Below are 20,500 nucleotides of genomic sequence, written 5' to 3' on the forward strand. Positions count from 1 at the left end.
ACTACATATAAAAGTGTACACATAAAACACGTGTATATTTGATATATGAACACGTGCATTCTCAATGTACCTAAATACACAGGTTACTTGACGTGTACTTATGTTCCTGCAACTCGTGGTTAGTTTTGCATGGTCAAAACCTGACACTTACCCCATAATACTAGTTAATAAAATGCAATCTTGCTGCGTAAAAATAGGACTGCCGGGTTTTATTTCCGCCATGGTGTATTCTGTCTATAACGTTCGCGCACTCGACTTCCGTTACTACATTAAGAATGCCACCCTGCATTATGATCCATTTCACACAAAATTAAAACAGTACTTAGTCTACTTCAATAGCATAGACTCGGCTACAATGTCTTATTTTTTTGTATATTCATGTGTCTTATTGATCTCATCAAAACAATTTACTAACTGACTTGTGTATTATATATAAGGGCTTTAATAGTTGTAATTTTTGGTAAGGATTGTGTTGTTGGTGGAATTACCGCAAGCACTCCACCTACGCAATCCTCAGACACATACAATATTCAGGACATTCAATGAGTAAGAATCACTTTAAATTCCCACCGCCGATATGTAAGATTGTACGAGGAGCTATCGCGGCTAACATAACGAATGTATGGATTCTGTATTTCACGAAATTTGGATTTTAGATCCTCAGAGAGTGATCAGTCAACCTAAGAAATGCAAATTTCTTTGAGGGGATAACTCTGCGAAACTCTGCAGACACTTGATAAGAGTCTTCGCTTTAATTGATAATTGTTTGAAAACAAATTTCAATAGATTTGGTGGCTACACTAAATAGCCGTGTTTAGTATTTTTTCAGATCCACTTCCAACAAAATATTCGATAGACTTTAAAACATTACCTTTGCATGAAGTAAGTTTACCACAATAGATGCAGTCTTATTCGCCAATGTATATCAGAACGATTCTTGGCCTTGTTGACAATGTTAGATTATATCATGACTAAAAAACGTCATTTTATTTTGATTAAGTATAAGCATTGATTATACATTATACCCGATATATGTTATGTTACTTTTTTAAGATTTTTGCAAATCTCAATTGAAAGTGACTGAGGTCAAACATGCGCTCATAATAAGCCTCATTAAAGCATTTTATGTATATGATATGATCTTATAATTTTAATAGTTTAAATTGTTTTTATATATATAAATGATTTTCATAATAAATTGGCGCTTGCTCTGTTTTTGCTTGTACAGTCAACATTGAAATAATTAATTATTGCTTTCAAACTTTTAACTATATTATAATATACTTTCGGTTTTGTTGAATGTTCATTGCAATTGCAATAAATGCATTTCTTTTACCAGCGTGTGGGTAAAAACTTTTTGAGACGGTTTTGAGGGGCCATTTGTATATAAAAACGAGTTGATAAGTTTAAACTACTGAAACTTACCGGGCCATAAAGTCATTGAAATTTTGATTTGGTTTCTGACTTTTTCCGTACTAAGTTCAGAATATATTTTCAGTTGTGTTGCATACTTGTTATTGCGATATATACAAGGATGCTTCTTTCATACTGGGGTTAAAAGATGTCAAAAAGGTTAAGAGAGGTCATTTGGCTATCCATACAATTATATTTTACGTTACTAAAATATATTGGGTATTGAAAATTTTAACATGAATTTGTTTATACAATTTTGTTTCCAACCAGATGTAAAAAACAACAACTTTTTTTCTAAGAATGACAAGACAAAAGGTCGACTGTGGATGATCTAAATTTGTAATGAATACATGTGTACACGATATTTAACAGAAAAATGTCTTAAACACATTTCTTTAAGTATATACCTGATTCTAGCAAGGCTGTTTAAAATATTAATGAATTGAAATTTAGTTAATTTTATTTATTAAACTGTTAACATGAAGTTCGTCAAATTCATTTATCATTTTAAACACTTAAAGGCATTTTAAAAGTTTTAAGAAACCATTGTTTAGATTATTCTGTTGAATTGATCATAATGAAAGCAGTATTTGTATTTGCCTTAGTTGATAATCTAAAACACACAACACAATATTTAACATTTTGCAACAGTTTTTTAATATTTTTAGAGTATGTTTTTTTTCATACGAAACAAAAAAGAATATACATTGTATTCTCACTGAGACGTTTTGCAGATGTACTGTAGTGTCAAAACTGCTAAAGTACAAATAGTTCATGTACAATCAATATTTTCTTCAATGTTTAGGGTTAGTGATACTTTTGTGTCATTATAATAAGAATTTAAGTACATGTTTGTTAATGACTTACCACCCTATTTGAAGAGAGTTTTGCCTATTCAAATTCAGTAATTTAAAAAATACAATTACTCTTAATTGTAATATTATTATGTTTTATTGTTATGTGCAATTTTTAAATATTTCCTGTTTGTTACATATTCTTAAATGCGTTAGTGTACTTTATCGGAAATGCTTAGTAGCTTTATTTAAGTTGAAATGTTTAGGAATAATGTATAATATACAATGTATAAAATATCATTGTAGATGTTTATATATATATTGAATAAATTGTCAACAGTAGCAGATCTGCTTGTTATTTAAATGAGGTGAAAGACTTCCAAGATGCATTCACATATATGAAAAACGTTTCCCTTTCACTCCTTGTATGTTTCACTTAGTCATTTAGTTAAATTTAACTATAACATGTCCGGCAAAAAGACTTCAAGCCCGTTGAGGCGGCGCCTTTGTTAATCGTATCGTGTTTATTGTTAATTTAGTGTTTTTTATCCTTCAGCTAAGTTTGATGGTTTTTGTTTGTATTTAGTGGCAGATATCTCAAATACTATGAAATAACCACATTTTGGACTCTCAACCAGTTTTAGGCCTTGAATGTGTTCTTGCCCTTGAGCTTGTTTCAGCTCTTGGGTTTGATTTTTTTCCCGATCTCTTTCTTTTTTGGTTTTGACATTTTGAATATATTTAAAGCATTTTTTTTCGGAATCTGTCGGCCCTAGAAAAATATTCAGTGCCTTACAAAAGGATATTGCCATCTCAATGTTTCCTTTTTTCCGTCTCTACAATATCCATGATTCTCTCGACTTTTCAGTTCAATTATTAAAAAAAAAATAGTAAAAAGTTGAAGGAAAGTTTCCGACAGGTCTGATGTTAACAAATGTGTGAAGTGAAAGTTTGATACTTTAAAGGTCGTTTTAGCTCGTATATTATTCAAACGTGGTATTCTGAACTTTCTGACGCTTCCTTTGCTGAAAAAGAGGATTCATGGCAATATAGTTGGGATTTTAATTTGTTTAAATATGATATACCCTTTTTGTCAATTATTTCAGCGAGCCCAATTTTTTTTTCATTTTTTTTCGTTTCTGCCTTGAATTTTGCTTCCTTGTCTGATTCTACTATATCTGTCTTTGGTTTTATTTATTTATCATTCACTTTCTTAGTACACCTTTTCTACACTTGCAAGTGCTTTTTCCATCGTTAATCAGTCTGGACTAGCTTATTTGGTGGGATTGCATTTTGACCTGTTGAAAAAGCTGTACTTCAACCTAGACGACTGTTTTCCAAGGTATTCGATTTTGGGTAAAATCACCATTTAGGCCCTGATACAGATGTTATTTTTTGTATAACCCTGGTACGGTATCGCCCTCTTCCATGAATCGCCATTATTAAAAAGCCCTAGTCTAGAACTGCCAAAGTCTAGAATCACCATTTATTATAAAGCCCTGGTCAAGAATCGCCATTTTTAAATAGCCCGGATCAAGAATGTCCTGGTCAAGAATCGCCATTTATTATATAGCCCTAGTACAAAATAGCCCTCGTTCAGAATTAATCTCGACCAGAAACGCCTTTTTAATAAAGTTTTGGTAATAAATCGCCTTCATCCGGAATCGCCATTTATATAAAGCCCTTTTTCAGAATTGCCCTCATTCAAAATTGACCTCATCAGCGTCGCCATTTTTATAAAGGCCCTGATTCTAAACCACCCTCGTCGAGAATAAAATCCTGGTCCAGAATCGACCTCGCTGAGTAATGACCTCCTCCAAAATCGCCATTTTGATAGAGTCCTGGTTCCGATTCGTCCTGGTCTATACCACCATTTTTATATAGCCCTGGTCCCTATTACCACCATTTCTATATACCCCGGGTTCAGAACCGCCCTTGTCCAGAATTGTCTTTTGTTTATAAAGCCTTGGTATAGAACCTCCCTGGTCAAGCATCGCCATGTTTAAAGCCCTAAAAGAATTGTTTTGTAATATACCTGATATTGCTCATATATCTGAGCCATGCCTTAGAATAGGAAATTATAGATTCATCTGAAGTACCAACTGTAAAGTTTAGGATGTTGAAAGTGAAAGAAACTGACTGCTATCCTAAAATTATGTTAATTTAAGGATGACAGTTTCGCTACTTGTCCATCAAATGTATTTTTTACCATCATTTTGCTAATAAGATGGGTAAACTTGTCCTAAAGGTTAAATAATTTCTATAAATAAAACAACAGAAAATTAGTTATTTTTTATTAAGATATATATAGTTGAAATTTGCGTCTTTTCTGTATTATTTAAACTAGTATAAGGCACATACAGCTTGAACCAATTTCGCTAACCGCTTTAGTTATCTTACTCCTAATACCCGTAGATCACCCCGTGGACCGTAAGCGCAACTTCAATCTCGACTACTGCTATACTAGCCGGGGAACATACTGAAATTTCAACTGCACCGGTCCACCAACCCGCATCATGCTCACTTATGTATTTAAATATTCTCTAAATTTTACTCTACCCATAGATCCACCAAGTAAACCAGTATGTACCCTCAGCGAAACCACTATCTCGACCACTGCTGTACTACTAGAGGGAACAGACACCACTATAAGTTGTATCAGTACCGCCTTTCCGACATTGATCACATACACCTGGTCAACTCCGAGCCGTGGACTAGTGTCTGGAGCGAGTTTATCATTGACCAATGTCCAACACCATGCTGACCAAGGTCTCTACACCCTTACCGTCAGAAACACAATGGACCCCACTAAAGGAAACACGAAAACGGGTACCAATACTACTGCGCTCTCGGTGGATGTACAATGTGAGTTATACATTACATAATATATTTCTTATAAAACCTATCATGTATTAATTTAAGAATATTTAATCCAACATGATACTAATAACTATTCCATTCTCGATTTAGACGGACACAATAATTGCAAATCTGTGTTAAATGTTGTTAAAATATATCAGCACAAAATCTCGTTGTCAGTCATGAACAGAGCATTTCCTTTACTTAGAACATGTTTACTTATGTAGTTGGACCCAAAGTGCAACTTCCTCAGACTTATGACATTTTGGAGGGCAGTGTATTAAATTATCATTGTCCGTTCATCCCTGGGAACCCTTCTCAGACATCACTTGTCTGGACGTCATCAGTTAACAACAGACAGTGGAACAGCCAGATTGTTAGTATCAGCTCTGTGCAAAAATCTGACGACGGGATGTATACGTGTACCGCCACGAACCAGATGACGCCTACTGGATATCCTGTTCAGACTGGAAGTCAAGGCGGAAACATGCACCTCAATGTTCAGTGTATGTAAATGTTTTCGTATGTCTTGAACTCTCGTGAAAAACAGGTGATCATAGATAGTTATTTCTCCTTTCGTTTGAATTCGTCTACATTGGCTTTGTATCATTTTGGCTGCAAAGTCTTTCCTCGTTGCTTCGCAATTACATTGTGTAGCTTACTTTTTGTTGGTTTGTCGGGAGATTTATCTAGATACCATTGTAGATCTTTTATTACCTAAACTATCTAGCCAATTGTCAGAAACATTGACCGGACTGTACGTCTAAATTCATGCATATGTTTGAATTAGGGTTATATCTGGTCATATAATAGGTCATTAGGTCAGTGGTTCGCTCAGAACTTATCAACAATTAAAGCCAATTTGTCAACACTGTCTTTATAAAATACCGGCAGTGTCATTTCTGGTTGTCGAGTAGGTTATTGGGCTGAATAACCTTATACGAAACATCAAAGAATCAGCAGTTTTCCCATACAGAAAAACTATTCACAGAATGTGTCTTACATGCGTTTTGTAGAATGTTTGAAAACTGATACCACATTTAAGACCGCCCGTCCTTCCATTTTTCCGTTTTTCCGGCACTCCAAAAGCTGATAAAAATTTTATAAAAGTAAAAACATACACAAAGGGTAACATGCATATGTGTTATGCGCGAGAACCATGATTCTAGCTCCAATAGGTTTCGAAATATCTCACCTTCAAAACTTTAGTGTGCATTGATAAGGCAGCTACTTGTCTGGACCATAACTTTTATTCATGTTGTACCTAACCAAAGATAACATGTGGGTATATTTTCCAGTTTTATACAATTGGCTGCTGATATAAAGCACAAGATATGCCATTTATATTATCAGTAATATTTAGATATTATCAGATTATTAGCTATACCAGACTGGCACATGTAATATTATAGATTCACATATAAATGCAAATTTTATCCATCGTCATGAAACCAATGTAAATATGTAAGTGTTTATGGTCAGTTAAGTGTATATTTGGACTGAACACATTCAGTTAATATTGGCATGTTATTTTGATGAAATGAAAGTATTTTTATACTCATTGAAAAATTCTGGAAATTCTTCCAAAACATAAAATACTATTTACCGAAAGGTACTTGGAGATTTATATGAAACATGGGATATAGATAGTAAGTAATGAGAGAAGCAAGTGCATTGCTCATAATTTTATTCCTGCTCCATTGGGAGAATATGCCCTCCATTTTAAGCATTTTAACTAGAATTGCTCTTACTTATGTGTGCACCCATTGTCTGTCTGCAGTATATTCCTCTTACTTTTCAAAACACACATTTAAGGCTGCTCTGTTTTTATTTCGGTGGGGGATATGGCAGTCTTTAACTGCTTCCAGTCAATTTTGCACTTCTCTTGAAAAGGCAATTGTCTTCTTTGCTTTGTTTCCCGAACGTGATTTCATAATCACTTGACACAATTTCACTCATTATTGCTTCTGTATACATCCATCTTTTTTGACATATGAATAACTGTTTAAAAATATACCTTGACTGTTATATTTTCCATATTGCACTTTCTCTTCCGAATAAGTACTCTTAAGGGGAGCGTACATCGTTTTCAACAGTTTATATTTAAAGCAAACTGGTCAGGTTAAACAAACAATATACGATATGCACATACCGCCACAAGAACACTAATGTACATGTACATGTATAGTATAGAACGGTGTTGTTCTTGTTTTACCAATACAGTTGGTAGGGTAAATATAGTATATGTGAGTCGTACAATCTAAATGTAGAGTTTAAATTGAAACAATCATTATACACATTAACAATTATTATAATCGATGAAAAAACACGTTTCCCATTTCGTACCGCTTACTTTTTCAAGTTTCGTCCGAATGAAGTTTGCCCAATGTATAAGTACCGAAATGAACCTACTTTCTGCGTACATCGTATCACATATTAAGTACGGGACCCGCGTACAAAGTGGGGAAGAGGGGGTGATGTAACATGAGTTCAAACAACATGTTCATTGAGTTAATTACATTTATTGTTATCAGCAATACTCAATTGTACTTTTCCAGATGAATCTATCGTAAATGACTTTTACGTTACTGAGTACATCGGAACTTTTAACGTTACACAAACAGAGAACAGCAATGTGACGTTTACCTGCACTGTGGATAGCAATCCTCTAGCATCCATCAATATTCGAAAAGACAGTGAAATGAAAATATCAATCGATCATTCAAGACAGCTGAAATATACCATTGCAAAGCTAACATGCTGGGATACCGGGCTTTACACATGCGATAGCAGGAATGCGTTTAATAAAAAAAATCTTTCAAAGAAGTACTTGAATCTGTGTGTAACGTGTAAGTAAAATACACATTTATATGATGTAAAAACTAGGTGCATTTACGACAAACAATTTCTGGCAATTTATAGTGTTGAAATATGAATGATCATATGAAACTACTAACACGCAGTAAATTATAACAAGAATATGCGGAACATACTATTAATGGTACTATGAGGAAAACAATGTGTTCATAGAAGAAGATGGAGCACTTAATCTGGAATCAAGACATTTATTTTCAGGCACACCAAGGCGTGCTCCTGGCTTGGATATCAAAATGAACTTGACGGCCAGACAACACGAAAATACAACACTGCAGTACACGGTGTTTGCGTTTCCAGTCCCTAGTCCGTCACAGTTTGTTTGGAAAAAATGTACCAGCAGTAAAAAATGTTCCACCTTATCAAATATCTCCGGAAAAACAGAAATTACAACAATTGGATTGTCTAGTAATTTGACCATTTTCGATATTGCTATAGATGATTACGGCGTGTACAGTATTTCAATTGACAATGGCATTGGTGAGGCACTAGTTGAAATGATATACCTTAAACAAGCAGGTAAGCTACTGCAAGTAACATTGTATTGTTTTATACTATATACACTGAAGCATTCCTAATTACTTAAATCTTAACATTGTATTTGAAAATTAATATATGTTTATCCTTTGTTAACTAAGGTTATAACTCGTGCATTATTGTTTTTAAATATTCATTTTACTCTAAGGTGTGTTTGATTAACTTCACCATTGATGACTTTAAAGTTGATTTCCAAATACACTAAGGCAAAATGTACATCAGTACACATAAAAGGACAAACATATTTAAAAATGTACTCTAGTCCCAATATAATTTACATAAGCAATATGCATATATTTGCAAGACATACAACTATATGATCACAACAATACATTTTCATCGTGATGTATAAAATGACGTCGGTATTATTAGGTATATACGATAAAACCTTTCCCTTAACTCCATAGCTTTATACGAGCTCGTCAGAGTACTATTCAAGCTACATGTCTGCGTGTAGCAATATTAGATTACTTTCTTTGAAAAATGCTCCTACTAGGACCCTAAAAAACGTTCATATGAAGGAACAGGTAATGTTTGTTTCACAAATCATATTGTTTGTTTGAATGTCTGATACCAAATATTACCAGATCCTGACCAATATACGTTTGATAGTTTTCGTTATCGCTAAATCAGCCGTTTCTGTTAATTGTATTTACATTAACATTGAACTACGAGAGGCAAAATACTGCCCCAGTAGTTCTCATTATATTCCAAAATATGCTTAATAAATAAAAATATTAATAATATTTGTAAACTCACTCGGACATATAAAATCTTAAGTATACACATATGTTTTCGAATAAAATTAAATCGTATTTACTGTTTTATGAAATATATTCAAACGCTTTGCTAACGATTCGAAACGAAGGTTACTTGAAGATGTGACATTTTTTGATCGGACATTATGTACCAACAACGCATTTATCCTTGATTACCAAATTGATTTAGACTATTGCTAACAAATATATGATGATTTTGTAAACACACATGAATCTGATGAAAGTTGATAATGATTTTGCAACACCATAGCTGATTTTGATTAAAAATATGGACGGGAAATTAGGTCAACACCTTTCAACCTACATTGCTTAATGAGAGACTGAAACAAGAAAGATTTATGGGGAGGGCTGTCCGTCTTGTCAAGCAACGCAGTGAGAGATAGTAACAAAAATACGGTTGGAGAGTGTGTGTGATGGGTAGTTCCAACAAATAGAAGGAGAAGAGGGTCAATTCCTATCGACCAACATCACAAAATGAGTAACTCAAACGGAGGACTGGGAGAATGAAGGAGGGCTGTCAACTTTTGCTAAGCAACATCGCATCTGTGTGAGAGATTTTAACTTAAATCAAGCAGGGACTATGCGAAAGGGATGTTGCCTCACGAACAATATTACATTGTTAGTCTGTCAACTAACGGCATTTTTAATTTAGAAATGGTACATAAAAGTTTGACAGGGTACCATAACTGTTCGATAAATTTTGAATTAAATGAGTAACAGGAAAAGGTGTTTCCTTTCCAAGCAATACCTTGGCTTAAGTAGAGATTGCGTATATAAAAAATGCACGGGGAGAGTGGTGTTCCCACCAACAAACAAACACCGTTGTAGATCAAGATAATGTGACGAAAAAACGGCTGAGCGGATACGAGCGGGTTAGCCGCTAATCACGCGATTTATATATTTAACACATTTAGTGTCACATGTACAACATGATCTTATAATAAGTGTTATCCCCGATCACGAGTTCATTTAGTATATTGTATGAATAATTTGTTTTATCCATTGTATCTTCCGGCCCAATTTTGTTCTCCCCTAAGTTTGTATATATTGTCATGCTCCGACGGAGCATGATTTCTCGCTGGTTTTTATGGTAGTTCTGGCGGCAAATCTTTCTACACGTACTGGGCGTATTTTGCATATGAATTAGACTAAACATTATTTAATGTTAACATGTCACCAAAAAGGATCGATATAAAGGTATAAAAATGATTGTATAATGCGGGTTTAAAGATAATAAAAAGGATAATTAATATGTGTTGTCATAACTTTGAGGTAGGGTTTAGTAAAGTAGTCACGTTTAGTTGTCCCATGAACCAGATAGTGAAATAAGGATGGAATAACAAAGTGCAAAACGTAACAAGAAATTACTAATGCCAAGATAATTATGAGCTGTGACAAAAATAATTAGGATACACATAAGATAATAACCTGCTCATAAGTGTTTAATGTTATTAAGACATAGAGTGGAAAGCTTGAAGATCATTCAAAAGTGTTAATTGAGGCCGTTGTTGATAGTGAAAATTGTCAATAATTTCTGGATGATGGAAATAGTTCAATTGAACTTAAACAATTTATCGGGAATTTGCTGAAAGAAACTGAGCGAAGTAAAAGCAAAACAAGGCAAGCGAAACATAAAACAACGGAAAGGGATAAGAATAATTCAAGTACAATAACAAATGCAACAAGTGTTAATATTTCAAATAAGACAGCAAAGAGAGTTCTTTGAAAGACAGTAGAAAAGGAATTAACCCAGAGAAAATAGTTCGGCAATGATACTTCAATTAGACATAAGTTCTTTCAATGGAAACAATTTAAAAATGGACGATTTCACGGACGCCTTCGAGTGCAATGTACACATAAACCACTAGTTGTCTAACAAAGATGAATTCAGCTATTTGTTAAGGAAGTTGTTTGGTAAAGCTAAACGTGCCATTTATTGAACATCCTTATCACACTAAAATTATGAAGAAGATGTCGACATTCTCAATGACAGATTCGGTAACAAACAGAAAATCGACTTCCATTACAAGGAGTTTATAAGCAGCCACTAATAAAGTTTTCAGCTTCCGTGCATTTTTTAAATGCCACAGAAAAGCATTAGTATATTAAGAAGACAAGCTAGAGGAGGTGCTCGAAGAAAATATTAAACAATATGTGTTGGGTTCGGTGATACGTTCAAAGGTTACCCGAATATTTTGCGGTAGCCTGAATTTTACAAGGAATCTAAAACAGAACTGACTTTGTGTTCAATTATACATCAGAAACGAGAATATGTGTCCGCAGTGTGAAAAGACAGAAATGAAATCTGAGGAATATAAAGCCGGAACAAAGAATATAAACGTGTCAGACAAAGGAATATCAGTGTCTGCTTCTGGATTTAATCAATATAACCATGTCCAACAGCGAAACCACTCATTTAAAAGCAGAATCCTCATTTTGAAACCCTTTAGTTCAATGGAGTCTCTTTTGGCAAGTAAATAAATATGTTTTAATCCATCAAGGAATTACTGGAACCTGTGCAGATACGGTGATAAAATCACTGGAGCCATAAGTGTCGAAAAAAAACGAGGTTTAAAACAAAACATTCTAGAGAAACCTCTAGTGTAAATCTATTTGAGGAAATATGTTCACAAAGAACATACATAACGCAACAATTGACAGATAAATCGGGTCTTAAGAAGGACAAGGATGAAGAAATAAATCTAGTCACATTTGAAAGTAAAGATACAAAAGTCACCCAATTATCGTCGACAAGGCTGTGTTTGAAACTAATTAATGGCCAGTATATAAAAGTGAGTGCTAGCACAGTGCCAGTTTTCGATGGAGACAATTAGACATTTCTTGCATGGGCAGTCTGAACCAACCCGTAAGCAGTTGAGCTTAAGCCGAAATTATTTCAACAAAATACGAAAGTTCCACGATCGAATTTCTGATAGGCAATGAGTTTTACCACGATATTGTACTGCCCCAAAAAAACTAGTCTGGTTATTGACCGGAGGGACAAGTGATAGAGATGCAGTAGAAATACATGAAACCGATATGCTCATTCAGACTTATGGTACAAACGTTACTAAAACAAGTGTCTTTCAAAGTGTTGACAGTTGTATTCCATTGAAGCCCGATTTTGAAGACTTACGGAATATATAAAAAAAAAATAGACAAGTGGAGAAAAGGGAATAACAGTGAAAATAGTGGGTCATGTGTGGGTGAAAACAAGGACCTAAAGAAAACTATCTCTACCATATGTGCTCAGTTCACTGTTCTCCATTTACTGTACAAAGTATATTTCCTTTACAAAACAGCGCTGCAGTAAGATTTGTGTAAAAACTGCGGGGACAGCCGGGTAAAAATGGTTTGTTTAAGACGAAGGAATAACAAAATGAAGAAATATGTGGATATCATTCATACAAAGACAATATGTTGCTGATGTGGTTGAATTGATCCAAACAAAAACAACGTTACGACTTTAATGAGTCGGAGGGGTAGATTAGAACATGCAAGTGTAGGCAACAGGTTGTCACTTTCTGGTTATTCTTCACTTTATTTAAAATACAAGAGAAATTAGTATTCATGACAATTTTAAAAGCATTGCATGCGTGTAAATTAAAGTGTTTTTCCTTTCATAAAATATCTTTAATACAATTTTTTTAGGTTACATGTAGAAAAATCGATAGATACAACAATAACTGTTCCCTTGTTGATGGATATTTATAACCGTTTCGCTAACGATGAAGATAGTTAATAATATATTTCTAAAAATTGCTCAAGTATTGGGCATTTAGGAGACACATTGACATACTTTAATTTCCCAATGATTCCAATAGAACTTTGTTTAAACTGGTTAATGTTTCATAACTTATGAAGAAAATCTTAATTGTAATTTATGTCACCACAATTTGATAAATAAAAGAAAAGCCTTAACTGCTAATTTTGTCCATTTCTAACTAAAACAAATAGCTTTTGTCTTTCACATTTAATAAATAGTCAATTACAACAAGGTAATTATTGGTATTTTTTCGATGATGTTTCATCATTGACGTAGACTGAAAGATAAAATGTGAATCAGCCCATTTAAAATGACAAATTGTCAACACAAAAATCGCTGGCATCTCTCAAACATTGAACGAATTATAAATGCAATATTCAATAACCACAAGTAACATTCTTATCGCAAACAATTCTAGTGTGGTTAATGGTCATTAATTTTAAATTGCTTTCACATTAGTAAAATCATATTTGTTAATTCGATAGAATAAAGTTAAAAATTATTCAAGAGTTTTTTAAACTCATCCAACACAGTTGAAAATTGATGCTTCAATATCTTTCTTTTTTATGTTCTTGTCTTTTTTCCAAGGTAACTTTATTGTCATGGCCATGGTCATGTCGGCTTCCAAAGCGTTAACATTGGCTCTAACGGTTTTAAAACTTCAGGGGCCAGTTGCTCAAATCCTCTGTAAAATACTACGCTATGTTACCTTAACAGTCCGTTAAACCCATAATCCAAAAACTTCCATTCCAAGATGGTGGACTGTCAGATTTCTTCTGAATCTGAAAAAAATATAATTCCTTCTAAAGAAATGTGAATTGAGAAATTAAATGCATACAAATAAGAATTTGAGAAAAATGAAAGATTGGTTTATGAAGAAAGAGTCAAATGACGAAGGGATAGGTAGAAAAAATAATACGACAGAAGATTGTTGTATTGACATGAAAATGGACGTGAATTAATCGTCGGCAATTTGGAACTCCTCGCCCATTTTTATTGAAAACAACCTCGGATGCATTTGGACGGTTTACTCAGAAATTGGTATGTTCAAGTCCGCTGCAAGTAGATCGCGTAGTAAATTATTTTTTGCAGTTTAAAATGGTGACTTAACTCTTAATAATCTTAATTATGTTTGCAATAATACACTTTACTGGCAATCAATTTAAACTTAGATCAACAAATATAAGCTTAACTACTACATTTAATTAATTATCAAAATTTTACGAAAATTTACGAACTACCTCTACTGATGTACCGGCATACATCCGAGGTTGTTTTCGATAAAATGTCCGAAGAGTTCCGAATTATCGTCGGCATTCTGGGACCAGTAGCTATTGTGTAAGAAATTAATATCAGTGATATAAAACTAACTACATATTAACCTTCAATGGAAATTTCATTATCAAGAATCAAAACAATCCATTGCCAACTAATGTATTTCCACTATAAAATGTTTCGTTCAGCCAGATGTCAAATATGCAACTTTATAACCTTGTAAAATTTACAAAGCAAATAAATCAATACGTCCAGTTAATAAGTTGGTATCTGGATATCTGAAGCCCATTGCACTTAAACACCAAAAAAAACAATATTTAAACCCCATTTATTTTAATCAATATTAAGTAACTTTAAATGTTGTGCTATGCTGTATTAGGTTGAATGGATTTTAAGAAGTTTTCTTTATGTGTTACTACCTTGCTCACTCTATCAGCAGACGGAATAATACAATTCAGAGTACCTAATGCAAGAAAACTTTTCAAAGACACGATGCAGTTATTGTTTCAAACTATGAGCAACGCAAACATTCTGCGTTAGAAAATAAAAGGTTTAAGACTGTGTGATCATAGAGTTTCATACTAAAAAGCATCATTGTACTAAAACTGGAAACAAATAAAGAGAACATTATTAAAAATAAAAACGACATGTATTAGCTAAACTTTTCTTCCAAATGATTACCTTATGTAAACGTTTTGAGGAAAAAGAGGTCACATGCCTTGAACATGCATTGCCAGCCAAAGACAGTTTTAAAGATAAAATGATTCAAAGGACTGAAAGTTTAGTTTTGTTAGGATGTTCTATTCAACCTTATTTTTTGAATAACATCATCAGTAATGAACGTTAACATTTAACGGATCATTAGCTAGTAAACGGTCTGTTAAGCCTAATGCAGGTCTCGAGCAACCGGCCCCAGATGAACACAGGTTACAGGTGACATTATTCACATGTGTAGTTAGGATTATACTTTTGGATTGTATTGTTGTGGAGTTACGACCTTTTATCGTTTACAAAACAATATTTCATTTACAGTACTTTACAAATATTACAATGTTTCCAAGGTTTTAACATGAACACCTTGTAAAAAGAATACCAGTAATAATACTCACATGTTTCAAGACCCAAAGCATACTCGTTAATTGAGTCTGAGTTCTGACTTCTGCAAATAACTAAAAGGATAACAAACAAGTAAATGTCGTGATAAACAGATACAAATGCGGGCCTATTAGTCAGTAATGTCGAAAGAGAGATCATTTAATGTAGTGTCTAATTTCATATGATTTTACTTAATTTTACAGAAATCTCCCATGTGAAGCCACAAACATCTACAATTGCTGGTGGGGTTACAGCTGGAATTTTAACAGTACTGGGAATATTGGTAGTCATCCTTGTTCTCCGAAGGAAATATTCTGTAACGTGTGCATTCAAGTTCACACGTAAAGAAGGTATGAATACAGTAACAACATTAAATATCATGAATCTAAGACGTGGGTAGACTTATACTTTACTCATGTTGTGGTGAACTTATACTTATTGTTTAAGTTAGCTGCACTTAAGTGAAATAAACATGACTCTTTTAATAGGTTACATGCATATGTTTGTTTCTTTGAATATCTGAATTTCCACACATTTATTGTGTATCGAACACTATTGAAAATATAACAGTGAAACGTTTGAAAGAATGTTTTATGGCTTAAGCGAAATGGTCACGTTGACCTTGAAAGGTCGAAGGTTCACCCGTCTTCCGTGTGTCTGGATCGTCACCAAATGTGTTTTAACATGCTAGAGGATACAATTTTAAATCAATGTTTATATCACAATAATTGTCTTGGTGTTTTGCACATAAGTATTGGTGAAATCCCAGACAGTCGCGAATATAGATCATGTCTATGAGTGAAAAAGGTCACCAATCGAATGAAGTTTATGCAAACATTTTTTTTCAGACCCGTTAAAACTATCGTTTCTAAGCAATAAATTGTAAAATAGTTTTGAACGTTGGAAAGAATACCGATGTGATAATTTCTAAAATGAAATGGATCATCTAATAACTGACAAGAAGAAACGTAGAAAAGAAATATATTGTCATTATTTTTGGCAAAAATACAATTATAAAAATGATATCAATGCAAAGTTTCACATTATAATTAAAATATATGAGTACCTTCAAACATTATTCACTTGCATCGGGAATCGATTCGTAGTCTCTCGGTCTTTTTTCGATCACTATGTTCTCTGAACCATGGAATTTATAATCATGGAATAATTTGACCACACTGCAACGATACTTAGCTTTGAAATGATCATATTATGAAGGCAGGATGACCATGTAGAGTTATATATTGTCGACTTCTTTCAGACATAAGGCAATGAGCTTTGTTCAAAGTGTTTATTCCAACCAGAAGTGTCCTATTTCAAATGTAAATATTAAATAAATACAATAGGCAAAAAATTAATTGAACTTTACAGTCAAGCTATTTATTTTAACATTAGTAAGGTAAGCTTTACAGGGCCATTGTAGCCCTCTTGTTTAGATATTCTTGTAAAAGGCCGACATTTCCAGTCAATAAAAAGTCGACGTGTAGGGTTCGGGAATAATGCCTAGGTGGATTAAGACGCCAATATATTTGCATAAGATGCGTATTCCATTTTTAATCGTCTTACAATCACAACCGTGAATATGATATATCTTTTATATAATAGCATACTGAAAATAGACAATGGAATAACAATAAATACATTGTTTTAATTATACAATCCATGTTTATACATACTATACTATTATTATACTATTAAACAGGCTACTTCAGATAGCCTTGTACACAAATAATACTGAAGTCGAAATACGTCTAGTGGCCTTAAGAATAGATATAATGTTAAAATAGTATGACATGACCTTAACATAAACACAATGGTATGTGGAACCAAATGTCCTATAAATTTCACGATCGTCTCCAATCTAGCCCCATAACCGTAGTGTCAGTGTACTCTTAAGCTGTTAAAACAGATTAAAAACATATGCAAAATGTGCAACAAAGACAAGAAAAAGACATCACTGCTATCTTGAACTAGTATTTAATCAGAACCACGAAAGTATTTGAATTGCTCCAAAAATACAAAGAAAGCATCCAAAACAACTCATTGCACCAAATGCAGAATTAAACAATGAAGGATCAATACATATCAAATCTCATAATGCTAAAATTCATAACTTAAAAAGAAAAATTCAAGATGTCTCCCAAAAGTAATCTTTGAAGTGAGAACACGAAAATCTCCGTGCACGGAAACGCTTATTTCACAACATTATATTATATCAAGGAAACAGTCAAAACGGCAAATCAGCACCGGGTTACACACATCCCTGCCTTGAAGAAAATGACGACCAGTCATTTACCTGTACTTTTAAACTATACTACACACTTCTCAATACCTCCAAACTCGACATAATAATAGCATACTCTACAGAATAGCCTGTCACTATACTTTATACCTTAATTAATCATCACACCTCAGATTACCTCATTATCACATTGAATAATCATCCACTTTTCCAAATGATTTCAAATGTTTCTTGCAAATTCAGACAAATACAAATCAGTTATAAATGTCTTTTAACGAAACAATCATGTTTTTACCTTTTCTACGCCGTTAATAAAATAAGCTTACACGCTTTTATTAGATTCAATATAAAAAACATTATTTCAAGTCCCATTTCCAAGTTAATATCAATATGAAAATTCCAATGATAAAAAATAAGTTTAATACCCTAGAATCAGTCGGGCGTGTTACCATAAAATGCATATAAAAATCTTCATAATTTGACGGTAGTTTCCTCTGTCTAGAAGATCTTTTAAATGCTGTCATCTTCATTATGTTGTCTCTGCACTGACGTTTCTCTTCTTGCTCCGCTTCTACCTCTACTAGGTCTTCCAGAACCTCTGGTTTTTGATCTACTCCTAGATCTTCTTCAGGTTCTCTATCTTGTTTTCTGACCCCTGAACTACTTCTTCATCGGGCCAGTCTTGTGTGATGTCCGTCAGTTTCTCTAGAGGTTATTTGATCTTACTCCTTGTCTGGTTCTGTACCTGCATTTCGATGTCCGGGTTCTTCTGTTATTCTTTTTTCAAAAGTTTCATCTCTATCTACATGTACTATAATTCCTGATTCACTGTCTCCTCATTATTGTTTCCACTTATACTCAAGTTATCATCGCGTATCACATTACGCACTTTGTCCTCTGGAGACTCAATTTCATTAGCTCAGGCGTGATATCTGGCGTCTGTTCTTCTATAATAGCACTATCTGCCCTAACTACTTCATCTTCGACAACTATATCCATGTTCGCATCTCCTCTTCTCGCAAGCTGACGGGCATCCCTATCTCTATATGTAGAAGGTACTTAAAAGAAGAATCTTACTTCTTCATCAGAATCTGATTCTTCTCTTGTGACGTTATCTTTCTTCTTCTTCTCTTTTACATCTATTTTAACTTGTTCTACTTTCTCTTCTTATCCTGTCTATACACCACTATAACTCAATGCCGATGTATAACCAGTTTCCTCTGCTGAAAGGTCTCGATCTTCATCATCCTAATAATCTACGAGAGCAATATGGTTTCTATGCAACATCTTCTCCCCCTAGGTGTTCTCGCTTCTTATTTTGAACACAGGGATGTCTTCTCTTGGTTGATCAGTGACTTTGTACATCTCTTCTTCAATATTGTCCCGTATCTTATGGTTTCAAACATGTGCTAAGATCTTGTCTATGACTCTGTCTCCAACCTTGATCTTCGCAACCTTCGCTTCTTCTTTTCTTAAGCCTTATCTTTGTGATACTTCACTATAACACTTGTTTTCTTCATTCTATCCCTCATATCTTCGGGATACTCTCTGATAGATTGGGCCTTTGTTCTATTGTCTCTCTCAATATCAAAGGCTGCGTCTTTCGGTAGCTTTGTCTTTTCCCGAACATGAGTTCAAAAGAGGAAACTTTGGTGGTCTCGTGTGGCGTACAGTTATATGCATAAACTATTGGTGCTTTATACTACTTCCAATCATCCTTCTGTGTCGGTTCTAGCATCCCAAGCATTCCAAGCAACGTCCTATTCATGCGCTCTGTTATTCCGTTCCCCATCGGGTGGTTAGGCGTTGTTCTTGATTTCCTTATGTTCGTTAACTTGCAACGTTCCTGAATTATTTCTGATTCGAAATTTGGTCCTTGGTAATATCGTAGGTATTCTGTAATAATGTAAAAATGTGTTATAAAGAGCTTTAGCTGTCGTCTTTGCTGTTGGATGGCTTGCGCGAATTTCGTGTAATGATCGGTTATGACGAGGATGTTGGCTATCCCGCCTTTGGAAGGTTCGAGTGTCAAAAAGTCCATGTAAATCATCTCTAGTTGGTAGGTTGTGGCAATGATGACTAGCGGTGCTCGTGTGTCGATTGGAGACTTCCGCTTTAGGCATGCTCACTCACTTGTCAACAGCATTCGTCATGTTTGGCCAGTAGTAACGCTCCTTCAGAAGCTACAGTGATCTTTCCCGTCCGGGGTGTACCACATCGTTGTGTAGTCCTCGCAACACTTCACTTGTGTACACTTTTAGTAGTACCAGCTGCTCTTTAATGACATCTTCTGCATGCATTCGCTTGTTGAGTACTCCTCGTTTCATTTTAAGATTCTTGAAGTGTCTTTTCATAATGGAGTCTTCTTTGCCGTTGGTAAATCTAGGCAAGTTTTCGTCAATCACTGCTCTTTGCCACCTTTCTATCATTCTATCTTCCCTCTGTTTCCTTCTAACTTCTCGGAGTTCTTTATGCTCCCTCGTCTGTTCCGGGATCTCTGTTGCATCGATGATACAGAGAATGTTACATAGTATGGTAATCGTATTACTACACAAATAGCTTTCCTTGTCTTTTCTTCTATCTGTATTTCTTTACCTTGTTCTGTCTCTACTTCTCTGTGCGGGTACCTTCTCAGACCATCTGCATCGGCGTTCTTCAATCCTGCACGATATGTTTTCTCGAAATCGTATTGGGCTTACGCTGATGCCCTTCGCTGTCCTATTTCATCCAGCTTCGCCAAGGTAAGTATGTAGGTAAGCGGGTTGTTGTGTGTGAGAACTTTAAAATCCTTCATCTTTGGGTAGTCTGAAAACTGTTCTGTAATGGACCACATTAATGCCAAATAATCGAACTTGTGAGCAGGATA

General features: G+C 34.3%; 1 protein-coding gene across 5 annotated transcripts in view; it reads left to right on the forward strand.

Moving 5' to 3' along the window:
- LOC128236006 (hemicentin-1-like) overlaps positions 1 to 20,500 on the forward strand; it is a 90,730-nt gene that overhangs the window by 49,948 nt on the left and 20,282 nt on the right. For all 5 annotated transcript variants that reach the window (XR_008261216.1, XM_052950789.1, XM_052950790.1 and 2 more), the window contains 5 exons: positions 4,773 to 5,072; positions 5,294 to 5,572; positions 7,625 to 7,915; positions 8,142 to 8,459; positions 15,596 to 15,742. Coding sequence is in view for 4 of the 5 variants with exons in the window: in XM_052950789.1 (XP_052806749.1) it covers positions 4,773 to 5,072; positions 5,294 to 5,572; positions 7,625 to 7,915; positions 8,142 to 8,459; positions 15,596 to 15,742 (1,335 nt within the window). In the remaining variant the exon portion in view is untranslated. The remainder of the gene's footprint in view (positions 1 to 4,772; positions 5,073 to 5,293; positions 5,573 to 7,624; positions 7,916 to 8,141; positions 8,460 to 15,595; positions 15,743 to 20,500) is intronic.

The sequence above is a fragment of the Mya arenaria genome, chromosome 5 (genome assembly GCF_026914265.1).
Source record: "Mya arenaria isolate MELC-2E11 chromosome 5, ASM2691426v1".
Taxonomy (NCBI): Eukaryota; Metazoa; Mollusca; class Bivalvia; order Myida; family Myidae; genus Mya; species Mya arenaria.